At 44.4% G+C, this 26,720-nt stretch overlaps 1 protein-coding gene across 1 annotated transcript; it reads right to left on the bottom strand.

Annotated features, from left to right (window-relative positions):
• Positions 1-259: 259 nt before the first annotated feature.
• Positions 260-9,291, bottom strand: LOC124263964 (nmrA-like family domain-containing protein 1). The gene is made up of 5 exons (XM_046698695.1): positions 9,141-9,291; positions 4,001-4,128; positions 2,159-2,399; positions 1,480-1,670; positions 260-593 (listed from the first exon to the last, which is right to left on the bottom strand). The coding sequence occupies exons 1-5, from the start codon at positions 9,289-9,291 to the stop codon at positions 402-404; spliced, it is 903 nt and encodes a 300-aa protein (XP_046554651.1). The 3' UTR covers positions 260-401.
• Between the last annotated feature and the right edge of the window lie 17,429 nt (positions 9,292-26,720).

Raw genomic sequence — 26,720 nt, 5'->3', positions numbered from 1 at the left:
CTTTCCTTCAAGATCAGATTTTGACTTTGTCGTCATCGCATCAATGCCATTCTTTTGTGATTACATATTTCAACATAAGGTGAAGAAACTCTCTTAATTCAAAGCTGTGACGGGGACACAGATTTACATAAACATTACGTCATTGGAAGGAGTTTCGTAATTTTCGTTATTTCATTAGTTTAAAATAATGTGCTCACTTTGAAGCACGCACCCAGAAATTGTAGAAGCAAAATGTCGGAGACAAAGTTCAAACACGACATTGGTGCTAGAGAAGACTTTTATTATCAGTGCATTAAAGTAAAATGATAATGAAAAAGTAATCAATTAGTGAGTGAACACTTTAACCATTACGCAACACCATCAGCTGCGTAAACGTTGCGATTCAGAACGTATGTCCGTCATTACTGGTTCATTGCAGCCAACAGCGCCTCTTTATTGCGCGCCAGCCATTCTCTGAAGGTAGACCACTCTGGATTCAACTTCCGGGTAAGTTCTATGTCTCTTTTGTAGAGATCAGATTGGAAGTACTTAAACATGGCGCAGTACACATCGATCCCAGGGATATTCAGTTTGCAGAATTCGGAGAGGGGTACCTGATAACCAAAAATATATTTCTTCAATATTGGGATCTGTATCCGTCATTACGTCAGGGACGTGGTTTGTACACGACCCCATATACCGTATATATTCCATATAGGATTGAAGTGAGAAGCGGCTTGTAACACTTTTAACTTCTTATCCAAAGCCTAAGCGCTTGTAGTCAAACATATTTTAATTTAGACGAGGATGGGAATGGTGGTAGGGAGGCTGGTATTAATACATTATCACCACTCTGGCTATTTGACGTTTGTTTATATCCAGCCCTATATACGGCAGATTTGCGACAAAGTTGCTATATTTTGCCAATGGATTAAGAAACGATTAATCAGAGTGAATAGACCAATGGGCGTTCACCCTGTCGAAAAATATAATATTATGTACTCTCTCCTCAAACAACATCACCCAGTTTTAGCGTTCATGCAAGTAATAAAAATCTTCATTTCTACTGCTGACATAATTAGACACACGTCACCACTACACATTTGTCGTATGGTGACTGATTGATTGAGTGAGTGAGTTTGGTTTTACGCCGCTTTTAGCAATATTCCAGCAATATCACGGCGGGGGACACCAGAAATGGGCTTCACACATTGTACCCATGTGGGGAATCGAACCCGGGTCTTCGGCGTGACGAGCGAACGCTTTAACCACAAGGCTACCCCACCGCCCGTTTGGTGATTGATCATGAGTAACATACAATAGATTGTTTTGGTTTGTTTGTGTGTTGTTTAACGCCGCACTCAGCAATATTCCAGCTATATGGCGGCACATACAGTAGAAGTATTGGTGATACTGGATCTACCCGTTTGTTTTCTGTTTAAATAAAGTGCAACATGTTAATATTATTGGATACACATGGATACAAAAATCGCGCCTTACGTTGCCATTGTTGACCTCCACCCCTAGACATTCCGTCATTTGTTGGGCCATCTCGTCTACCGTGAGCTGTTCGCTGCTCAATCCAAGAGTTCTTCCTGCATATTCCCCGGGATCTCCGAAGATGCAGACTATTATAGGACCTACTTCACGGACACACACCATATATAGCGGATGTCCTTCCATTGGTATTTCTGCAACAGGTAATTTCAAAATGGCGATATTTCCGTAATAAAAAAACAGAAGCATGTATATGGATCCCAATGTTAGCCTCCAATTTATTAGGCCTTCTGTACAATCCCTCGAAAACCGAATACCCTGATCTACATCTGTGATCAGAAGCCGTAAACGTCAGTCCTGTAGCACGCGCAGGACTTTCAATTTGTTGCTTGATACAGAAAGACAAACCTATTCCTGACTTTTGTCACTTCTTTTCCAAGATGACTGTACATCCGGCTCCGGTACGTCTTACACCGGAACCAGTAGCCCTGCCATCTTGAAAAAGGCGCCTCGAGTGTTCACTATTTCTACGTATCCCGACCACCACGGGCAAATTCGGTTCAATCATTCACTCATCACGTATCATATTGGATAAAGATACTATGACTACTACTAGCGTAAATAAAAATAATTTGACATTCTTTTTTATGCAAATCATTTCAGCGAAGTTCGTTATTCATACCGAGATGGAAGGAGCCGTCTTCTTGCTTTTTGGGCACAAAATAGTTGAATACGTTGCCCATGTAGAACGACAGCCTGACAATGGTGTAGGGCAGACCACATGACCGAATGTATTCCTCCACCCGGCCCTTGCCGTCAAAACACGGCACAGAGTAGCCGCACAGTTCCTTTGCGTCCTCCAGGCCACTATAAACAAGGTGCTCAATTCCACACTCTATGGCAGCGTCTACTGCGTTCTTACCCTGTAAGGAGTTTGTAAAACAATGTTATTTCTATGAGTGAGTGAGTATGGTTTTACGCCGCTTTTAGAATATTTCAGCAATATCACGGCGGGGTACACCAGAAATGGGCTTCACACATAGTTCTATGACGCAGGTATCGCAGATGTCGAAGACTTTTTAAATTCGCCGTACACTGTTGCGAAAACTATGATTGTGGGGTCGAATACTGTTATATGTATCTAGATATGTCAGCACCAGACCCGTGCACGCGTTTCTCAAAGGTTGTAAATGTCTGACCCTCATCGCTCTTTCCTCCCACATAAATGGGTGCGGTGGGGTAGCCTATAGGTTGAAAGCCTTCGGTCGTCACGCTGAAGACCCGGGTTCGATTGCTCACATGGGTATTAAAATTGTCAGTGTATGAAATAAGTAAAAAATCCAGCCAGACATCAGGGCTGGTAACTTCAAAATGTTACCAGCCCAAAATGGATTTAACCAGACCAAATTTATACCGTCCGTCAGAAATATAGACCGTTATAGGGCTGTCGGAGGGGACTTATTTCATACACTGATATTATGTGTGAATCCCATTTCTGGCGTCCCCAGCGGTGATATTGCTGGAATATTGTAATCGCGGCATAAAACCATACTCACTCACTCACTCCTCCCACATATATCGGATATGCCTTGCTATAAGGAGAACACTGTGAAAAGCGGAGTTACACCAAACTCACTCACTGACTTGATCTACCCTCAGATATTCGTGTTTAAAATTAGGTCAACAACAAAATACTTGCCGAAAGAGGCAACTGAATGAATCCGGTGGTGATTCTTGCTGACTATATTGCGAACGTGCAATTGCGTGCATAGATGCTCATGACATTAATCACTCGATTATTTTCAGACCGCCGTGTTATAGCTAGCTTATGGCTGAATGCAGCGTAACAAAAATGTTTTCATTCTTTTAACAAAACATAATGACATTTTATATTTTAACGTTAACCGGTCGGTTTTTAAACCTGCTTGCCCTGATTAATGTGTACTACTGGGGTATTGTAGCTCCATGTATCTTTTGAATACGCTTGTCCATTCGCCACATGCTTCAGTTTGAGCCCAAGAAACGACGCTAAAAATATACGTGGAATCACATGACACTCGCGAGCGCAAAGAAATCTGTGCAAAGTTGCTGATTGGTTTGACCGACATCGTGACGTCACTTTGTAAACGAAACATTTCTGTCCATTCGTCACCACTCGCCCCTCTCCGTAACCTCGGTATTCTGCTTGTGCCGGAATGAAACGAGTTGGTCACGAATGATTCGTGTCATTACGGGACAATTGGAATTGACCTTAACGGAAACAAGGCAAGAAGTTGCGAGTATTTACAAAGATCTGGTAGTTGTTTGTTTGTTTGTTTTGTAACGCTGCTGTCACCAATAATCCAGACGGCGGTCTGTAAATAATCGAGTCTTGACAAGACACTCCAGTGATCAACAGTATGAGCATCAATCTATCCAACTGGGATGGTCCCGAGGTATTTATCTGGATGGAATGGACACATTATACACTATATTTTTGAGGATGCTGGTAGAGAAGAAATGTACTAGGAAACCTAATCTTGACCTCGATGAACTCGCGCTCTTCGTCCATGTCTTCCCAGTAGTTGGTGACGAGGAAAACGCCATAAGCTCCCCGCATCGCCTCCACAACGCTGGGCTTGTCATCGAGGTCGGCAACGACCACATCGCAACCTACGATGGAATAAATACATTAGTTGGTTGGTTAGTTAGTTTGTTGTTTAACGCCGCACTCAGCAATATTCCAGCCATATTGCGGCTGTCTGTAAATAATCGAGTCTGGATGTGACAATCCAATGATCAACAACATGAACATCGATCTTCGCGATTGGGATACGATGACATGTGTCAACCAAGTCAGCGAGCCTGACCACCCGACCCCGTGAGTCGCCTCTTACGACAAGCATGGGTTGCCGAAGACCAATTCTAAGCCAGATCTTCACCCAGTCTAAGGAAACTTAGACTCAGTATTATTTGTTTCACTGAGACTGGATCTTCACCGGTACTGTGTGACCCATCTTCTTCTTCTTCTTATATAATATATTAACATGCTTATAAAATATAACATATAAGTGAGCCACCCTTTAAGGGTATGGGAGATGGTTATTGTACTAAGATGCGCAATAGGACGGAACCCAGTCAAGAGGAAACGAGACTGTTGTGTAATCAATGTTTTGACTTGAAGATTTATAAAGCAGGTTTTGGCACTGATATATACATGGTTTTCAAAAAGTAAAACAAATTTATCATCATCACAGAGATCTAAGAAGTAGAGACAGCTAAAACAGAGAGTTTCATATAAACTGTCACGCAAATCATCACACACAGGGCAATACCACATAACATGCCTTTCATCCTCAACATTCTTACTACACTGAAAGCATACCCTCTCATTCACATTCACATGTGTATATCTGCCGGTTTCCAAATGCAGAGGAGCAGTACCTGATCTGAATTTGGAGAAGGCAGAGCGGTAAGAACCGTCCATACTCATACTCACATAACTTTCACAGCCATACGCATCCTTCGACATTCTAGACGTTGGTGAGTGAATAACTTTATGGATAACAACTTCTTGTTTATTGCACAGAGCGACGTTTCGTTGCTTGAAAACGGTGTAGGATTTACAGAGATAGCTATATCGGTTATCTCCCGTTTGACAGACACCGAATTGACAGGCACTGAACTAGAAGGTTAATTAGGGTAACACCTACGGGTATAATGGAACAGTCCACTGTTTAGTGAGTAGAGCAGGGTGAGCCTGAAACAGGTTCGTTACTGATAAGTTTGATTGTGGGTAAATAGAACTTTGTTGTGTTTAAATGATAAATGATTTCTCTTCTCAAAATTGTTTTTACTATCAATTACTATCGAATATAAAAACAGGTTTGTCACTGAGAGGTTTGATTGTGTTTATTGATAGAAAAGGCCCTCCCAATAATAGCATATGTACAACAGAAGGAAACTGAGAAAACGTTTTGTGGGAGAGATATAGATATGTACATATTTGAAAACATTCTGATTTGCAGTAAATGAGACACCTGCATTGCCATGTAAGATACGATTAATACAAATCAGTGTTTTAATTTTAACAATATTTTCTAAAGATTGTAACAGTTTATGTCTTTGAGTAGTATACAATGGCCATTCAAGGACGTAATGAAAAACATTCTCACATCCATGGCCACATTGACATGATGCGTCATATTTTAAATATTTATTCTAAATAAATCGTAATTAAGTGCACTCTTCATATATCTTAATACTGTGTGCAAAACATATAACTTCTTTATTCCATATGAATAATATTTAGGTTCACATTTGTCTTAATTGATTTATATGATACTTCAGTGTCGCAATTTCTAATAGATAAGCTAATGATTTCAATATTATGATGTCGACTCCTGTTAGACTAGAAGGTTAAACCGAAATGTTTGTGAAAAACTGTTTTCATATTGCAGCAATAAAAATTCAGATTACTGTCTTTTCGTCCATCTTTCAAAATAAATAATATAGCTTCAGTTTTAATACAAGACAAATCGTATGGATAACAACTTCTTGATTTATGTTATCCGTAAGATTTGTCTTGTATTACTACACCAACTTCTAAATGCCTTTGAAGAATTTAGCTTCAGTTTGTTCCTGTGTTTTTATTTGGACTATTCCATAATAATGTGTAGGTAACAGGTAGTAGATAATCTGTTCACTGAACCGTAAATGTTGTTTTAAGGTATCTGCGAACTGGCTGTCTGCGTAATACCCGCTATATATACTGGACAAAATAAGTTAGGGATATTGGTATTTTTATTATTTATATTTTATCAGTGTATCAATGAATAAATAGATCATTATTCATTATTTCAAAATTTACATATATCCCTAACTATTTTTGTCCAGTATATTAGTTATACGTTATGCTTCATTACAGCCTGTAGCATGCGAGTCATGGCAGATTCACTTCTATACTACTCACACTTTGCTAAAGATCACAAAAATTCACAACTTTACTTAAACTTAGATTTATGATTTGAAATTGTATCCATTTAAAACTGGATAAATAATAATATGAGAGACAGACAGACAGACAGACAGACAGAGTTTATTTTGTAATGTCGGCCTAATGGTCCATAATACAGTTACATAATATAAGGTACAGATGGACAGTGGTCATTCTCATTAACTACATGGTAGCTTTATACCTGCAAGAGAGTATTTGGTGTATAAATAAAGCAGTAATGTATATAATACGTGGATGTTTAGAGCATACAATATTATGGAGTGAGAGTGGGCCCTTATATACATTTCTAAGTTGGATGAGATATTTTTCGCGGAAGTGTTGGTACTGTTTACAAGAAAAGAAAATATGTTTTTCGTCTTCAATCTGTGGGGAATTGCAGAATGTACAGTAGAGCTCTTCAATAGGCACATCCTGATGACAAAAGATGTTGGCTTTAAAATCGTTCTGGGCAATCCGAAATTTGCAGAGAGCACGTATGAGGTCTTTACTTTTTAGTTCTGTGATGTAAGGTTCCAGTTGGAGATCGTATTTGAACTGTGAGTATTGGTTTAGATGTTTTGATGTATTGATATCGTTGCGCCAGCTTTGGTGTCCTACCTATATCTGTAAGTCGTTGTTGGAAGATAAACATGAATAACTTTACATTTTCAACTCCTTGGTTGAACCATACGTGTGAAAAGCCGGTTCGGAGAAGAATGGTTTTCACATTTGACACCCAGTTGCTCTTGCCCATATCGTCGAAAGATTTAAGCATCTTATATGATTGTAAAGGGTAACGATTATTCTCCATATGCAGTAATGTGAACCAGAATTTTATTACTTTGGCCTGTGTGAGCACGAACATAGGAAGACGTCCTAGTTCACCAAGGATGGCCTTGTTTGACGCACATTTTCCAAGTTTTAAGAACCTTTTGAAATACGTTGTTTGGATCCGTTCAATGACCTCTGTGTATCTGAAGCCCCATATTTCCGATCCGTACAGAAGTATCGGTACTATTTTCCTATCAAATATGGTTGTAGCGGTGGAATAAGTCAATTCTTTATTTTTTTAAATAGTCTGAACACAGACAGACAAGCTTTGTTCGCTTGTTGTGCAAGAGTTTCACATGCTTTTGTCCAAATAAGTCTTTAAGAAAACACTATCCCGAGGTATTTATAATATGTTACAACTTTCATTGGTAGTTACGTCCATTTTTCAAACTGGGTGAGGATTCCTCCGTTGCGAAACACAACGATATTAGATTTATTCAGATTCACTTCCAGTCCCCATTTGGCACAGAATTGTTCTAGGACATTAAATTGACGTTGAAGAGCAATGACGCTGCTTGAGAATAGAACGATGTTGTCAGCAAACATAAGAGAAGATCCTGTATTTCTGGAGTGACGAATATCCCATGATTACATGACTTATATAATGCAGTTGCAAGTTCATTGATGAACAGGATAAATAGTACCGGACTAAGGATACATCCTTGTCTAACCCCACGCGAAGTATCAAATGCTTCTGATCTCTGGTTGTCCACTCTAACACATGCTTGCACTGACGTATACATACTCTTCAGTAGCACAAGTAACTTTCCGTGGCATCCACGTTTAACTAATGTATACAATAATTTATTCCTATCCATTTAGTCGAAGGCCTTTGTGAAGTCGATAAATCCACAGTAGAATCGCCCTAATAATATGGTAACCCCTCATTAGGCAAATAGTCACTTTAAGCTAACCTTATACACTTGATACACGAGTAACCATAAAAATGGTTTTCATGGTACCAATCAACCATTTTGCAGATCATGGAACGAGTCCTTGGCAAATAAACAACACCTGTCAATAGCAGGTATGGGTTCCACAAGATGTAATGATATACTGAAACCTAGGATCCATGCTTACAATAAGCTTAGATATTTGAACAAAATTTGATCCCACATAATAGTTTTCTGGTGAATCCATCATTTGATCCTTAGCAAATTGTGAATAGTATAATAAATTACGGTCCGTTTGTGTTCACCTTTCCACATCAATCCATATTTACAACGAATTGTATCAGAGCACGACGGAAATACATTCTTGGATGAACATCTGTCATACATTGTGCTAACCGGTTTTGAATATGGTCTCTGTCCAGAGGAAGGGAGGTCGTTTTTAAAATACGTTAAAATATGGTACTTTTTGTTACCGTGCCTTGCGCTCGGCATTAGGATATAAATAAGAACTGTTCGTCTTTGAGTAGGTATACTGAGCGTGGTACGCATGTTAAACTGCAGGGGCGGTGGGGTAGCCTAGTGGTTAAAGCGTTGGCTCGTCACGCCGAAGACCCGGGTTCGAATCCCCACATGGGTACAACGTGTGAAGCCCATTTCTGGTGTCCCCCGCCGTGATGTTGCTGGAATATTGCTAAAAGCGGCGTAAAACCAAACTCAGTCAGTCAGTGTTAAACTGCAGCATGGTATTTCAGTGGGAAAACTTGCAGCATGAAACTGGTATTAGTCTAAACTATACATTACAACTAAACGCACGCACGTACGTACGGTATTTCACATACTATTAAACTCAACGTTCAGCTCCCTTTATGCCCACCTTACATCACCAAACCGGCACTGGTCACAATATGGCCTCGATGATGGTCGATACTACTTGCAGATTAACTCGCTCACTCTGACAATTTTACCTTCTTTCTCGAGCTCCTTGGCCTTTTCGCTGTCGCCATGACGGGTGATTGCCCGTACCGTGAACTGGCCATCCTTGACCAGGGCTCTCGCTACAGACCCTCCCTGTCTTCCGGTCGCGCCAAACACCACAACCACTTTAGGGGACGCCATGTTGAGTTATGAACAGCAAGACTTACTTGTAGAACCAGAGCTCATCATTTATTCAGGTCACGGCTGATGACAATAACGTTTTCACATCACGAATTGCAAGAAATGAAAATACCTGTACATGTTCTGCAGTGAATACACAATTATCAAATGCATCGTATGCTATATTTAGGGTGCTTGGCAACGGTATAAGAATCTACACCGAAACGTCGCATCATTATATAATAAAGAAGTTGTTATCCATAAAGTATCGTACTTTTTCCTTATATATAGGATTACGCTTTCTTAGTTAAGCTTAGGGCGGTGAGGTAGCCGAGTGGTTAAAGCGTTTGCTCGTCACGCCGAAGACCCGGGTTCGATTCCCCACATGGGTACAATGTGTGAAGCCCATTTCTGGTGTCCCCGCCGTGATATTGCTGGAATATTGCTAAAAGTGGCGTAAAACCATACTCACTCACTCTACATGAGGAAATAATGTTGTTAGTTCAAATCGTTAAACAGGAAGGTCGGTGGTTCGATAGTTCGATTGGTTGTTGTTGTTACCTTGCCTGGTTCTCGGAATAAGGGGATAAACCAAGAACTGCTCGGTCCCATACACACACGCATGCACGCACGCACGCGCATGCATTCACACACATGCAATGAAAACACATTGTCTCACATATGCCAGTTTCTGTGTCTTCACACATAGCACGTCTAGACACCGCCTTCAGGAATATATGTCTGTTAATATTTGATATGAATTATTTATTTTCTGGCTATTTTATGTAAATCATGTCAACAAATAAACTCTGTCAAAAAAGAAACGCAACCCCTGTCCTCAGATATGAAAAATTCGTTTGAATGAAGTTATTGCTTCCAACCAAATGTTATTCGAATGTATTGAAATTATACACGTAATTAATGAAGATTACCATCCAAACAACTGCATTTGTACGCATAAGTGTATTTTATTGCTTATTCCGTCACAACGCATGAAATGACCCTCATGGTGACTTCGCACAAAAAACACATGCAAATCATGAAAATGGCAGTTAATGTAGGTGTATAAAAAGCCCATGTGCTTTCGTATTATATTCATTCATTTGTCGCATGAAAAGCTGTGTGAAAATGCCACGATTGAGTGCTGCCGACCGAAATATCGCCATTGGTCGTGTTCAAGCCGGAGAAAGTTTTGAACTGTTGCACGGCACCTAAATGTTCACAAAACAACGATATCCCGACTTTGGAGCCGCTACAACAACTTCAATTTGACCAACGATCGCCCGAGAAGTGGAAGGCCAAGAATCACGACCCCTTCAAGATCGGTACATCCGGGTCCATCACCTGCGTAATCGGCATGCCCTACCAACCGTGACTGCCACAAAATACCAGGTTTGAGGAGAGTGTCAGCTCAAACGATTAGGAACCGTCTGAAAGAAGCGGGTTTACGTGCCTGTAGACCAGTTGTTGGACCTGTACTACGCCCCTACATCTCCGCCGACGACTCAGGTGGTGCAACAACGTAAGGATATGGACTTTACAAAACTGGAGGCGCATCTGGTTTTCTGATGAATCCTGCTTTCTTTTGCAACATCACGACGGAAGAAAACGTGTATAGGAGACGTCATGAACGTTTTGCGCCCATCTGCGTCCGACAGGGGACAGATTTGGCGGAGAAAGCGTTATGGTTTGGGGATCCATCTCATACAACCAGAAATCAGACTTGGTGATCGTTGAAGGGAACCTGACAGCCCAACGTTACATCAACCACGCATTACAGCCTCACCTTCTCTCCGATTATTGACCAACAGACACAGATTTTTCAACCAGACAACGCCCGGCCTCATACCGCACGTGCAACAATGAACTTTCTGCAGAATTCCAACGTCAATGTCTCTACATAGCCCCTAAATCACCAGACCTCAACCCTATTGAACACCTGTGGGATACTCTGGTCGACGCGTACGTCAACGTCAGCCGCCGCCACAGACGCTGCAACAGCTCGGCGTTGCACTGCAGGAGGAGTGGAGAGCCATTCCCAGGAAAGAATCCGGCGTCTTATCCGTTCTTGTCCAAGGAGATGCCGTGCAGTGATTGCAGCCTCGTGGTGCTCATACGAGATATTGAGAAAGACGCCCCCTGGTGACAAACTGGTGTCTCAGGAGATGACTTTGAAATGACAATTTTAAACATGCCCATCTTGGTTATTATTCGCCAAATTTCAGACTTCTGTCTTAAATAATAAAAATGCTGTGTCGTCTTAAAACTTCAGATCAAAATCTCTAAAATACAGGGGTTGCGTTTCTTTTTTGACAGAGTTTATATATGTTGTGGCCAGGTATACATTGATAATTGGCTCACGTTAGTACGCAAACAGTGATCATGTGTGCTTTGTATGGGTTTATCGCTTAACGCCGCACTCAGCCAGATTTCAGCTATGCAACTAATAATGTCATACACAAACACATACATACATACGTACATACATACATACATACATACATACATACATACATACATACATACATACATACATACATACATACATACATACATACATACACAAACACACATACATACATACATACACACTACACACACACATACATACACACATACATACATACATACATACATACATACATACATACATACATACATACATACATACATACATACATACATACATACATACATACATACATACATACATACATACATACATACATACATACGTGAGTACGGTAGTTTAACTGTTCCTCATGGTAACAGATCACAAGTAAATTCATTTACTTAGTGGAAACCATCCTTGTACTCTTCATTGGCATTCTACGTCACCAATAGAGTTACATGTATGTCACCCATCTTTGTTGACTTGGGGCTCCTTTCAAAAGCTAACTTTACTAAGGTTAACCTTAACTCCCATTCTTTAACGTTGTACTAAGGTTACCTTAGTGACTTACGACCACCTTAGTGCTTTGTGAAAGGAGGCCCAGGCTGCTCGGGATCCCAACCACTGGTAGAGAACCTGGTCACAGTGAGAGTGAAATCTTTCTGATGTTTGCGACGGAGACATGTACGTATATGCTTTAATTGTGACGAAATTAATCCTTTTTGATAAATAATCGGTATATTGTGTCAAATGACCCCATAAAGAAGTGTAAATATAATACAGTGTGTACCGATTAGTGTTCATCACCTTTTATCATAAACCATGTGCTGTTTTATCAGCGATAAAAAGCGTACATATCAGTTTCCATGCATTGGTCTTATGTCACAGAAACTTTGTGATTACGAAATTGATGTAACGGAAAGTTCACTCATTGTAATTCCCAATCACAAAATGGAGTAGACGGGATATGATATATACCGATTATTTATCAAAAAGGATTAATTTCGTTTAATTAATTAATGGTTTTACATGATTACCAGTCGCTTTCTGAACATCATAATATTTATTTGTTACTGATGGAAACCTAATGTAAGTAAATGTGAATTCAACTCTCTTGTAATATTCATTTTGTAGGTATACAGGCCATTTACCATACCTTACCCTTCCCCATCCTCGATAATCACCAGGGTATACGTTCCGATAAATTTCCACTATGCCCTGGATGCATCTACAGCTCGAGCCGAAGATTTTATTACCTCCCTTTGCTGGCTCCGCATTCTCACAGTAGCCAATCAGATTAGCCACCGTTACATCCGAGCCTGCCAGTGTCAACTAAGTTGGTTCGCAGTGCGACTCAGATTTGGGGGGAAAACATACAGACAAATTGACAGGTCTGAAATCTTAAAAATATATATGCAAGAACTCCTTCTACCTCTTTCAGAGTACCTCTGCAACAGCATATTATTATGTTGCCAAGTTTTAATCGTTTAGAATTTAAAAAGTGAAAGTGAGTTGTGTTTGGTACCTCAACTTCCCAGCGTAGACACCTGATTGGACAAAAAGCCAACCAATGGAGGTAACAGGTCTAGCCGTAGATGCATCCAGGGTATAGTGGAGATTTATTGGAACGTACTCGTATACCCTGGAAATTATCGAGGATGACCCTTCCCTTGCTGATTGTAAAATCACAAAGACACTGTAACAAATTGCAGAGTTTCCGTCGTAAAAATCACATAGACTCCACTCTCACTGTGACCAAGTTCCCTACCAGTGCTAATTGTAAAAGGAAAATGAAAGCTCATTAGAGAATAGTTTAATAGAGGTGATGCTAACCCAGAAGTAAAACAGAGGGAAGTGCTTCAATATAGAGACACTATCACCATGTTTGACTCGAGCTAGCCTCATGTGTGATCATTCTCTATCAACAGCTATGTTCGTTAGTATCCTGGAAACATGACAATCAAACAATTTACACAGTTCGACATTACCGCTGCTGGAAGTCATACATTGGTAAAGTCATAACTGTTCCGATAACTGCCACGTCACCGAACGTGGTGGGAGACGGCGCGCTGCCCAACATGGACAGAACCACTGTAGTCTGGACAGAGTAATAACGACATTCATGTATATTATATAATCCAATAAAACTGGACCTGTGTTGTTTATCAATATACTGTTATCAGTAACAAGACATTTTCAGAAATGACTGACGTCAGTCAGTGAATGAGTGAGTGAATACGTGTGTGTGCGTATGTGCGTGTGTGAGTCACAGTTTTATTGGAGAGAGGGACGGTAAGGGTCTCAGGCCATGCACGTTTACTACTTTGGTGAAATTCACGAAGTCTATTCCTGCAGACAGAAATACAAAAATGGTAAGCGCAAACCCGGATTCGAACCCATGACCAAGGCACGCCCAACTTCACAGAGTCAATTTCTCATCCATGGACGACGAGGCTCCCTTTATAAATTTGAAAAATGGTGAATGATAAAGATTTTGCAGAAATTCACCAATGTTACTTTTCTTTAACTTATTAAAGCGTCCACGGTTCACGACGGACAAAGTGTCCATAATCTCAACACATCATTTACTCGTTCCTGTCTCACCCGGTGTTGGAAAGTGACACATTAAAAGTTAGCATTATGCAACCAAACAAATATCATATACATGTAACATTTTTTTAAGCATTTATGAAAATAGATATATTATGTACACATCAACTCTGACACAGAGTGAAGAGACATTCCCTGAAATGAATTGTGGCCACATACTCCGTGGTCTAGTGGGTAAAGCGTCTGCCCGGGGAGCGGAAGGTCTGGGGTTCGACCAGAGGACGTTAAGATATGGTCGTTGTTGTTACCGTGCCTGACGAGTGGCAGTTGTGGGGTCCAAGAGGGGCTGGTTGAATCGGAATTGATGTACGGTGTCTGAGTGGGATCCGTTTGTTAAATGGCTGCACTATATCTCATTGGTCTAGTACTATTAAAGCAGCAATAGTACTGAGAAGAATAATCTCGCACGCACACACACGCACGCACGCACGCACGCACAGCGGACTCATGCGTGTCGCAACGAAAGCTGACTTAAACTCGTGTTCACATTTTATGAATTATTAACAATACGTTGGTTGCCCCGTGCTCACTTAAAATGGTTGAAACCGCCAAAAATGTTATTATTTGTTTTAATCGTACAGTAATTGACAAGACCAAGTACTTTATTCCCATAAGATTACCATCTATTCATTTTGTAACAAACCCACTCTCCCAAGGTCACATATAATAGAAAACTGAAGCTAAACAAATCAAAATCAAACACTGTCTTAACAAGCAAGTTTTTTTCAATTTAATAAGAATTATTGACCATATGGCGACAGACCTCACAAACAATTCCATCATTTCCATGGTTCCAAAACGAAGGTCATATATGATGGTGATCAGTGAATGGAATGTTGCAGTCAAATATCGGAAACAGTCTGTGCTTATGACCACGTTTGACTTGCTGAAGGCTGAGATCTGTATCGATAATCTATCATGGAGGCGACAGCTGGGAGCAGGCAGTGTCTCCCTGCAGTCGTGTATGGAACAGTCCACGCTTATCAAAACCAACCATCCCGCTCACGTTGAGCACACTTGTACAACAGTATGGGTGAGAGATCACGTGGGTACCTCGTCCCGGGGAGGCTGGCCCGGGGGTGGTTCCTCCTCCTGTTTGGGGTGGTGCAGGCCGGTCCGCACATGTACTACAGCGTCTGCGACAACGACAGCACCAGCACATCTGTGTACGACTACACGGTGCTGAATCTGGAGGGGACGCAGAATGTCAGTATGAGGAACGGGAATCGAGGGAAAGTGATGCTTCTGCTCAATGTGGCCACTTTCTGAGGTAAGTTTGTTTGTTTGTTTGTTTGTTTGTTTGTTTGTTGTTCAATACTCACACTAATCCAGCGGGGCGGTGGGGTAGCCTATTGGTTAAGACGTTCGCTCGTCACGCCGAAGACCCGGGTTCGAATCCCCACATGGGTACAATGTGTGAAGCCCATTTCTGGTGTCCCCCGCCGTGATGTTGCTGGAATATTGCTAAAAGCGGCGTAAAACCAAACTCAGTCAGTCAGTCAGTCTACCTCTTAGCATGCGTGATATCATTTATACGTGGAATGCATCTTATCCACGCTGCTCTGATATCATTGGTATCACACGACAGGCGACTTTGATATCCGTCCACGTAGTACATGTTTCCTACTTAAGTCGTTTCACGGGAGCTGATATAATTGTTTTCCTCCCACAAGCAAATATCGCCTATTTCCTCTGATTGCCTGTCTGACCTTTACTGGTATTCCTATGTTGATTACTAGCTCAAATTACACATAACGACCCGCGACCATTTTTAGAAACATGATGCAATTTATGTATGCATTTATTTTCATTCTGACTTTATCTTAGTCCAATAATGTGTCGGTTTTATTTAACATATCCTGGTGTCAGCACTTCGAGTCCACTCGAAATCGATAGACCGTTATCAGTTATATAAACAGTAGTCTCTACACCCCTGGTCTACAATGGACTCGTCCAGGCCCCGTGGCCTTAGTGTAAATGGTCTAAAGCAGTTATATTGATAATAATTGTGATTTCCACTGAAAAACCTTCACGCAGAAGTGTACGCGGTTCTACAACTGTTAGACAGTTTATATTTATGCGATAAACTTCACAGACATCACAGTTGTCGTTTGTTTGTCCCTTAACAGCACAGTCAATATTTCAGCTATAAAACACCAATCTATAAAAATCGAGTCTGGTCTAGACAATCCAGAGATCAACAACATGAGCATCGATCAACGTAGTTGAGATACGATCACATGTGTCAACCAAGTCAGCGTTAGTCGATCCCGTTAGTCGCCTCTTACGACAAGCATGGGTTGCCGAAGACCAATTCTAACCCGGATCTTCACGGGTCCAATAAATATATTTGCTTGTCAGTATTTTGTCATTTGTGACACATCTGACCACCTGAACCAATTGGTCTTCTTTTCAACAGATATGGGTCAAACTGTAACCCCGAACATTGCTGGTCACAGTCCAGGTAGGGGGAGAGGTGCTCAGTTAATGTTCATCCGCTTCAACGAGAGATCCAATGGTCATTCAATAAACTGTCAGGACAAAAATAAAGGGGGTAGGGAGTGGAGGTTTTATGTGTGTGTGTGGTGTGTGTGTGTGGGGGTGCGACGAGGATGGCGGGTCACGTTAACCATTTTCGCGAAACCCTGGCGTCTTCTCTCATTGTCACTGATCCATTCATACAATTTTCTTCGCTGTTTTGCCTTTCGTGTCAATGAAATCTGTTCAGTCGGATAAACGAGTCTGATCCTCTGGAATTGCGGTTTCATGTGTGCTGCGGGTGACCAGCAGCTACGTGTATATCAACACACCATACATCAATCGATCGTTTCTATACCTAGTGTATATATCACCAGGATATTGTATATTCGATTATTGTCTTGTAGGATCCTATTCACCAGCATACTGTATATCGCAGTATTAACCTGTTCAATTTTCAGAAATATTAGTACTTACATAGATTGTGCTTGCTGCAGAATATTGTTGCATGCTATTGTCATGAATACAATGCACTGCCTTGTATAAGGCTATCGTTATTGATATGCCCCGTGGACGGATGAATATGACGCCACTGACAGCAACACCAAGTGATATCTCTGATTACGTTTAACATAAAATGTCAAGGTAATGTTCAATTTGTACAATTATCTCGAATTATCTTCAGTGCAGCTGTCCAAAGCTCACCACTGATCGAAGTATTTTCCTCTGTACAAGCTGGACTTGTTTAACTCGATATATCGTTTAACCAACCTTACTCAAGTGGCGATAAGAGCTGAATTGGTCTTCAGCAGCCCATGCTGGTCGTAAGAGGTGACGCGAGGGATCGGGTGGTCAGGCGCGCGGACTTGCTTAATGCTCGTCATGGTGTCCCTCCTGCTTAGATGAATGTTCTTAATATCAATCACTGGATTGTCTGGTTCAGAATCGATTGTTTTCTGACCCTAGAATGGAATTGTGATCATGTGTGGAATCGAACCTGGGTCTTCGGCGTGGCGCGCTTTAATCAATAGGCTAACTGATCGCAAAATTTTGCGATTAACCATTACCAGAGGAGAATTTTAGTGCAAAGATCGGAAACCATATTATAACCGTCAATGAAAGAGCTGTGGATGTCAGTGTGTGGTTGATGGTGGTCCTGTGGATGTCTGTGTGTGGTTGATGGTGGTCCTGTGGATGTCTGTGTGTGGTTGATGGTGGCCCTGTGGATGTCAGTGAGTGGTTGATGGTGGCCCTGTAGATGTCTGTGTGTGGTTGATGGTGGTCCTGTGGATGTCTGTGTGTGGTTGATGGTGGCCCTGTGGATGTCAGTGAGTGGTTGATGGTGGCCCTGTAGATGTCTGTGTGTGGTTGATGGTGGTCCTGTGGATGTCTGTGTGTGGTTGATGGTGGTCCTGTGGATGCCAGTGTGTGGTTGATGGTGGTCCTGTGGATGTCAGTGAGTGGTTGATGGTGGCCCTGTGGATGTCTGTGTGTTGTTGATGGTGGTCCTGTGGATGCCAGTGTGTGGTTGATGGTGGTCCTGTGGATGCCAGTGTGTGGTTGATGGTGGCCCTGTGGATGTCAGTGAGTGGTTGATGGTGGCCCTGTAGATGTCTGTGTGTTGTTGATGGTGGTCCTGTGGATGCCAGTGTGTGGTTGATGGTGGCCCTGTAGATGTCTGTGTGTGGTTGATGGTGGTCCTGTGGATGCCAGTGTGTGGTTGATGGTGGTCCTGTGGATGCCAGTGTGTGGTTGATGGTGGCCCTGTGGATGTCAGTGAGTGGTTGATGGTGGCCCTGTAGATGTCTGTGTGTGGTTGATGGTGGTCCTGTGGATGCCAGTGTGTGGTTGATGGTGGTCCTGTGGATGCCAGTGTGTGGTTGATGGTGGCCCTGTGGATGTCAGTGAGTGGTTGATGGTGGCCCTGTAGATGTCTGTGTGTGGTTGATGGTGGTCCTGTGGATGCCAGTGTGTGGTTGATGGTGGTCCTGTGGATGCCAGTGTGTGGTTGATGGTGGCCCTGTGGATGTCAGTGAGTGGTTGATGGTGGCCCTGTAGATGTCTGTGTGTTGTTGATGGTGGTCCTGTGGATGCCAGTGTGTGGTTGATGGTGGTCCTGTGGATGTCTGTGTGTGGTTGGTCGTGGTCCTGTGGATGCCAGTGTGTGGTTGATGGTGGTCCTGTGGATGTCTGTGTGTGGTTGATGATGGTCCTGTGGATGTCTGTGTGTGGTTGGTCGTGGTCCTGTGGATGCCAGTGTGTGGTTGATAGTGGTCATGTGGATGTCTGTGTGTGGTTGATAGTGGTCGTGTGGATATCTGTGTGTGGTTGATGATGGTCATGTGGATGTCTGTGTGTGGTTGATAGTGGTCATGTGGATGTCTGTGTGTTGTTGATGGTGGTCCTGTGGATGTCTGTATGTGGTTGATGGTGGTCCTGTGGATGGCAGTGTGTGGTTGATGGTGGTCCTGTGGATGTCTGTGTGTGGTCTATAGTGGTCCTGTGGATGTCTGTGTGTGGTTGATGGTGGTCCTCTGGATGTCTGTGTGTGGTTGATGGTGGTCCTGTGGATGTCTGTGTGTTGTTGATGGTGGTCCTGTGGATGTCAGTGAGTGGTTGATGGTGGTCCTGTAGATGTCTGTGTGTGGTTGATGGTGGTCCTGTGGATGTCTGTGTGTGGTTGATGGTGGTCCCTGTGGATGTCAGTGAGTGGTTGTTGATGGTGGCCCTGTGGATGTCAGTGAGTGGTTGATGGTGGCCCTGTAGATGTCTGTGTGTTGTTGATGGTGGTCCTGTGGATGCCAGTGTGTGGTTGATGGTGGTCCTGTGGATGTCTGTGTGTGGTTGGTCGTGGTCCTGTGGATGCCAGTGTGTGGTTGATGGTGGTCCTGTGGATGTCTGTGTGTGGTTGATGATGGTCCTGTGGATGTCTGTGTGTGGTTGGTCGTGGTCCTGTGGATGCCAGTGTGTGGTTGATAGTGGTCATGTGGATGTCTGTGTGTGGTTGATAGTGGTCGTGTGGATATCTGTGTGTGGTTGATGATGGTCATGTGGATGTCTGTGTGTGTGGTTGATAGTGGTCATGTGGATGTCTGTGTGTTGTTGTTGATGGTGGTCCTGTGGATGTCTGTATGTGGTTGATGGTGGTCCTGTGGATGGCAGTGTGTGGTTGATGGTGGTCCTGTGGATGTCTGTGTGTGGTTGATAGTGGTCCTGTGGATGTCTGTGTGTGGTTGATGGTGGTCCTCTGGATGTCTGTGTGTGGTTGATGGTGGTCCTGTGGATGTCTGTGTGTTGTTGATGGTGGTCCTGTGGATGTCAGTGAGTGGTTGATGGTGGCCCTGTAGATGTCTGTGTGTGGTTGATGGTGGTCCTGTGGATGTCTGTGTGTGGTTGATGGTGGCCCTGTGGATGTCAGTGAGTGGTTGATGGTGGCCCTGTAGATGTCTGTGTGTGGTTGATGGTGGTCCTGTGGATGTCTGTGTGTGGTTGATGGTGGTCCCTGTGGATGCCAGTGTGTGGTTGATGGTGGTCCTGTGGATGTCAGTGAGTGGTTGATGGTGGCCCTGTGGATGGTGGTGTTGTTGATGGTGGTCCTGTGGATGCTGTGTGTGGTTGATGGTGGTCCTGTGGATGCCAGTGTGTAGTTGATGGTGGCCCTGTGGATGTCAGTGAGTGGTTGATGGTGGCCCTGTAGATGTCTGTGTGTGTTGTTGATGGTGGTCCTGTGGATGCCAGTGTGTGGTTGATGGTGGCCCTGTAGATGTCTGTGTGTGGTTGATGGTGGTCCTGTGGATGCCAGTGTGTGGTTGATGGTGGTCCTGTGGATGCCAGTGTGTGGTTGATGGTGGCCCTGTGGATGTCAGTGTGGTTGATGGTGGCCCTGTAGATGTCTCATGTGTGGTTGATGGTGGTCCTGTGGATGCCAGTGTGTGGCTGATGGTGGTCCTGTGGATGCCAGTGTGTGGTTGATGGTGGCCTGTGGATGTCAGTGAGTGGTTGATGGTGGCCCTGTAGATGTCTGTGTGTGGTTGATGGTGGTCCTGTGGATGCCAGTGTGTGGTTGATGGTGGTCCTGTGGATGCCAGTGTGTGGTTGATGGTGGCCCTGTGGATGTCAGTGAGTGGTTGATGGTGGCCCTGTAGATGTCTGTGTGTTGTTGATGGTGGTCCTGTGGATGCCAGTGTGTGGTTGATGGTGGTCCCTGTGGATGTCTGTGTGTGGTTGGTCGTGGTCCTGTGGATGCCAGTGTGTGGTTGATGGTGGTCCTGTGGATGTCTGTGTGTGGTTGATGATGGTCCTGTGGATGTCTGTGTGTGGTTGGTCGTGGTCCTGTGGATGCCAGTGTGTGGTTGATAGTGGTCATGTGGATGTCTGTGTGTGGTTGATAGTGGTCGTGTGGATATCTGTGTGTGGTTGATGATGGTCATTTGGATGTCTGTGTGTGGTTGATAGTGGTCATGTGGATGTCTGTGTGTTGTTGATGGTGGTCCTGTGGATGTCTGTATGTGGTTGATGGTGGTCCTGTGGATGGCAGTGTGTGGTTGATGGTGGTCCTGTGGATGTCTGTGTGTGGTTGATAGTGGTCCTGTGGATGTCTGTGTGTGGTTGATGGTGGTCCTCTGGATGTCTGTGTGTGGTTGATGGTGGTCCTGTGGATGTCTGTGTGTTGATGGTGGTCCTGTGGTTGTTGTGCGTGTGGCTGATGGTGGTCCTGTGGATGTCTGTGTGTGGTTGATGGTGGTCCTGTGGATGTCTGGTTGATGGTGGTCCTGTGGATGGTGGTCCTGTGATGATGGTCCAGTGTCTGTGTGTGGCTGATGGTGGTCCTGTGGATGTCAGTGTGTGGTTGATGGTGGTCCTGTGGAAGTCTGTGTGTGTGATGGTGGTCCTGTGGATGGTGGTTGATGGTGGTCCTGTGGATGGCAGTGTGTGGTTGATGGTGGTCCTGTGGATGTCTGTGTTTGGTTGATGGTGGTCCTGTGGATGTCTGTGTGTGGTTGATGGTGGTCCTGTGGATGTCTGTGTGTGGTTGATGGTGGTCATGTGGATGTGGAGTGTTTCTGTTGATGGTGGTCATGTGGATGTCTGTGTGTGGTTGATGGTGGTCCTGTGGATGTCAGTGTGTTGTTGATGGTCCCGTGGATGCCAGTGTTTCGTTGATGGCGGTCCTGTTGTTGTCAGTGTGTGGTTGATGGTGGTCCTGTGGTTGTCTGTATGTGGTTGATAGTGGTCCTGTGGATGTCTGTGTGTGGTTGATGGTGGTCCTGTGGATGTCAGTGTGTGGTTGATGGTGGTTGTGTGGATGTCTGTGTGTGGTTGATGGTGGTCGTGTGGATGTCTTTGTGTGGTTGATGGTGGTCATGTGGATGTCTGTATGTGGTTGATAGTGGTCCTGTGGATGTCTGTGTGTGGTTGATGGTGGTCCTGTGGATGTCAGTGTGTGTGGTTGATGGTGGTCGTGGATGTCTGTGTGTGGTTGATGGTGGTCCTGTGGATGTCTGTGTGTGGTTGATGGTGGTCATGTGGATGTCAGTGTGTTGTTGATGGTGGTCCTGTGGATGTCTGTGTGTGGTTGATGGTGGTCCTGTGGATGTCAGTGTGTGGTTGATGGTGGTCGTGTGGATGTCTATGTGGTGTTGATGGTGGTCCTGATGTCTGTGTGTGGTTGATGGTGGTCATGTGGATGTCAGTGTGTGGTTGATGGTGGGGCTGTGGATGTCTGTGTGTGGTTGATGGTGGTGCTGTGGATGTCAGTGTGTGGTTGATGATGGTCGTGTGGATGTCTGTGTGTGGTTGATGGTGGTCCTGTGGATGTCAGTGTGGCTTGATGGTGGTCGTGGATGTCTATGTGATGCTGATGGTGGTCCTGTAGATGTCTGTGTGTAGTTGATGGTGGTGCTGTGGATGTCTGTGTGTGGTTGATGGTGGCCCTGTGGATGTCAGTGTGTGGTTGATGATGGTCGTGTGGATGTCTGTGTGTGGTTGATGGTGGTGCTGTGGATGTCTGTGTGTGGTTGATGGTGCTGCTGTGGATGTCAGTGTGTGGTTGATGGTGGTCCTGTGGATGTCTGTGTGTGGTTGATGGTGGTCCTGTGGATGTCTGTGTGTGGTTGATAGTGGTCGTGTGGATGTCAGTGTTTGGTTGATAGCGGTCCTGCGGATGTCATTGTTTGGTTAATGGTGGTCCTGTGGATGTCTGTGTGTGGTTGATAGTGGTCCTATGGATGTCAGTGATTGGTTGAGAGTGGTCCTGTGGATGTCAGTGAGTGTTTGAGTGTGGTCCTGCGGATGTCATTGTTTGGTTAATGGTGGTCCTGTGGATGTCTGTGTGTGGTTTATAGTGGTCCTTTGAGTGTCTGCGTGTGGTTGATAGTGGTCCTGTGGATGTCAGTGTTTGGTTGAGAGTGGTCCTGTGGATGTCAGTGTGTGGTTGAGTGTGGTCCTGTGGATGTCTGCGTGTGGTTGAGTGTGGTCCTGTGGATGTCAGTGAGTGGTTGATGGTGGCCCTGTAGATGTCTGTGTGTTGTTGATGGTGGTCCTGTGGATGCCAGTGTGTGGTTGATGGTGGTCCTGTGGATGTCTGTGTGTGGTTGGTCGTGGTCCTGTGGATGCCAGTGTGTGGTTGATGGTGGTCCTGTGGATGTCTGTGTGTGGTTGATGATGGTCCTGTGGATGTCTGTGTGTGGTTGGTCGTGGTCCTGTGGATGCCAGTGTGTGGTTGATAGTGGTCATGTGGATGTCTGTGTGTGGTTGATAGTGGTCGTGTGGATGTCTGTGTGTGGTTGATGGTGGTCATGTGGATGTCTGTGTGTGGTTGATAGTGGTCATGTGGATGTCTGTGTGTTGTTGATGGTGGTCCTGTGGATGTCTGTATGTGGTTGATGGTGGTCCTGTGGATGGCAGTGTGTGGTTGATGGTGGTCCTGTGGATGTCTGTGTGTGGTTGATAGTGGTCCTGTGGATGTCTGTGTGTGGTTGATGGTGGTCCTCCTGGATGTCTGTGTGTGGTTGATGGTGGTCCTGTGGATGTCTGTGTGTTGTTGATGGTGGTCCCAGTTCCTCAGTGTGTGTGTTGATGGTGGTCCTGTGGATGTCTGTGTGTGGTTGATGGTGGTCCTGTGGATGTCTGTGTGTGGTTGATGGTGGTCATGTGGATGTCTGTGTGTGGTTGATAGTGGTCATGTGGATGTCTGTGTGTTGTTGATGGTGGTCCTGTGGATGTCTGTATGTGGTTGATGGTGGTCCTGTGGATGGCAGTGTGTGGTTGATGGTGGTCCTGTGGATGTCTGTGTGTGGTTGATAGTGGTCCTGTGGATGTCTGTGTGTGGTTGATGGTGGTCCTCTGGATGTCTGTGTGTGGTTGATGGTGGTCCTGTGGATGTCTGTGTGTTGTTGATGGTGGTCCTGTAGTTCTCAGTGTGTGGTTGATGGTGGTCCTGTGGATGTCTGTGTGTGGTTGATGGTGGTCCCGTAGTTGTCAGTGTGTGGTTGATGGTGGTCCTGTGGAAGTCTGTGTGTGGTTGATGGTGGTCCTGTGGATGTATGTATGTGGTTGATGGTGGTCCTGTGGATGTCAGTGTGTGGTTGATGGTGGTCCTGTGGATGTCTGTGTTTGGTTGATGGTGGCCCTGTGGATGTCTGTGTGTGGTTGATGGTGGTCCTGTGGATGTCTGTGTGTGGTTGATGGTGGTCATGTGGATGTGAGTGTTTCGTTGATGGTGGTCGTGTGGATGTCTGTGTGTGGTTGATGGTGGTCCTGTGGATGTCAGTGTGTTGTTGATGGTGGTCCCGTGGATGTCAGTGTTTCGTTGATGGCGGTCCTGTTGTTGTCAGTGTGTGGTTGATGGTGGTCCTGTGGATGTCTGTATGTGGTTGATAGTGGTCCTGTGGATGTCTGTGTGTGGTTGATGGTGGTCCTGTGGATGTCAGTGTGTGGTTGATGGTGGTCATGTGGATGTCTGTGTGTGGTTGATGGTGGTCGTGTGGATGTCTTTGTGTGGTTGATGGTGGTCATGTGGATGTCTGTATGTGGTTGATAGTGGTCCTGTGGATGTCTGTGTGTGGTTGATGGTGGTCCTGTGGATGTCAGTGTGTGGTTGATGGTGGTCGTGTGGATGTCTGTGTGTGGTTGATGGTGGTCCTGTGGATGTCTGTGTGTGGTTGATGGTGGTCATGTGGATGTCAGTGTGTGTTGTTGATGGTGGTCCTGTGGATGTCTGTGTGTGGTTGATGGTGGTCCTGTGGATGTCAGTGTGTGGTTGATGGTGGTCGTGTGGATGTCTATGTGGTGTTGATGGTGGTCCTGATGTCTGTGTGTGGTTGATGGTGGTCATGTGGATGTCAGTGTGTGGTTGATGGTGGGGCTGTGGATGTCTGTGTGTGGTTGATGGTGGTGCTGTGGATGTCAGTGTGTGGTTGATGATGGTCGTGTGGATGTCTGTGTGTGGTTGATGGTGGTCCTGTGGATGTCAGTGTGTGGTTGATGGTGGTCGTGTGGATGTCTATGTGATGTTGATGGTGGTCCTGTAGATGTCTGTGTGTGGTTGATGGTGGTGCTGTGGATGTCTGTGTGTGGTTGATGGTGGCCCTGTGGATGTGAGTGTGTGGTTGATGATGGTCGTGTGGATGTCTGTGTGTGGTTGATGGTGGTGCTGTGGATGTCTGTGTGTCAGTGGGTTGATGGTGCTGCTGTGTGATGTCAGTGTGTGGTTGATGGTGGTCCTGTGGATGTCTGTGTGTGGTTGATGGTTGATGGTGGTCCTGTGGATGTCTGTGTGGGTTGATAGTGGTCCCATGGATGTCTGGTGTGGTTGATGGTCAGTCAGTTTGGTTGATAGCGGTCCTGCGGATGTCATTGTTTGGTTAATGGTATCCCTGTGGATGTCTGTGTGTGGTTGATAGTGGTCCCATGGATGTCAGTGATTGGTTGAGAGTGGTCCTGTGGATGTCAGTGAGTGTTTGAGTGTGGTCCTGCGGATGTCATTGTTTGGTTAATGGTGGTCCTGTGGATGTCTGTGTGTGGTTTATAGTGGTCCTTTGAGTGTCTGCGTGTGGTTGATAGTGGTCCTGTGGATGTCAGTGTTTGGTTGAGAGTGGTCCTGTGGATGTCAGTGTGTGGTTGAGTGTGGTCCTGTGGATGTCTGCGTGTGGTTGAGAGTGGTCCTGTGGATGTCAGTGTGTGGTTGGTAGTGGTCCTGTGGATGTCTGTGTGTGGTTGAGTGTGGTCCTGTGGATGTCAGTGTGTGGTTGTTGGTGGTCCTGTGGATGTTAGGATGTGGTTGATGGTTGTCCTCTTGATGTCAATGCAAACCGAAACATGTATCTCATTCACCTATGCAGACAATGACCTACTTTTCAGCCGATCCGAATGTTTTCGTGTGAAAGTGAAATAAACATCACAAACAACTGTGGTTTCACTGAATTACAATTGCTTGTTGCATAAGAAAATACTATTTACAAATGAATTTTAATTTTAAACTTTAGTAACTTCGTATTTCTATATTTTATGGTGATGTGTGGGCAGCATGACCTTAACTAAGACGTCACAGACTGCCCCTGTCTGATGAGGTCGTAAAATGATTCACATTCCATCTGGTTCAATGGTTACACCTGTTATGTATTTTTTGCGCTTATTCACGGTAGTTCTGTAACGTACAGTGTGATTGATATAATATCAAGTCCGTACCAGACAGCCAAACTTTTCTAGCGGGAGAGCCTCGTTTTGAGATTTCCACGATTTCCAGGTATCCGTTTGGCAGAGCTCGCTGTACGACAGAGCACGCTGCACGACGTGTTTGCAAGGATAAGAAGGAGCGTAGTGTTACAATATACACCTGCTAATATGTATAAAATAATACTGATTAATAATTATGTATCCAGTTACATGAATTGTTCTCAAAATTCTGGACTGGTTATTGTACTATGTTGCGCAATAGGACGGGACCGAGTCAACAGGAAACGAGACTGTT

The sequence above is a fragment of the Haliotis rubra genome, unplaced genomic scaffold (assembly GCF_003918875.1).
Source record: "Haliotis rubra isolate DU_JTF1 unplaced genomic scaffold, ASM391887v1 Scf1201, whole genome shotgun sequence".
Lineage (NCBI taxonomy): Eukaryota > Metazoa > Mollusca > Gastropoda > Lepetellida > Haliotidae > Haliotis > Haliotis rubra.
The sequence above is the reverse complement of the archived record's forward strand: the minus strand, read 5'-3'. Positions and strand labels throughout refer to the sequence as shown.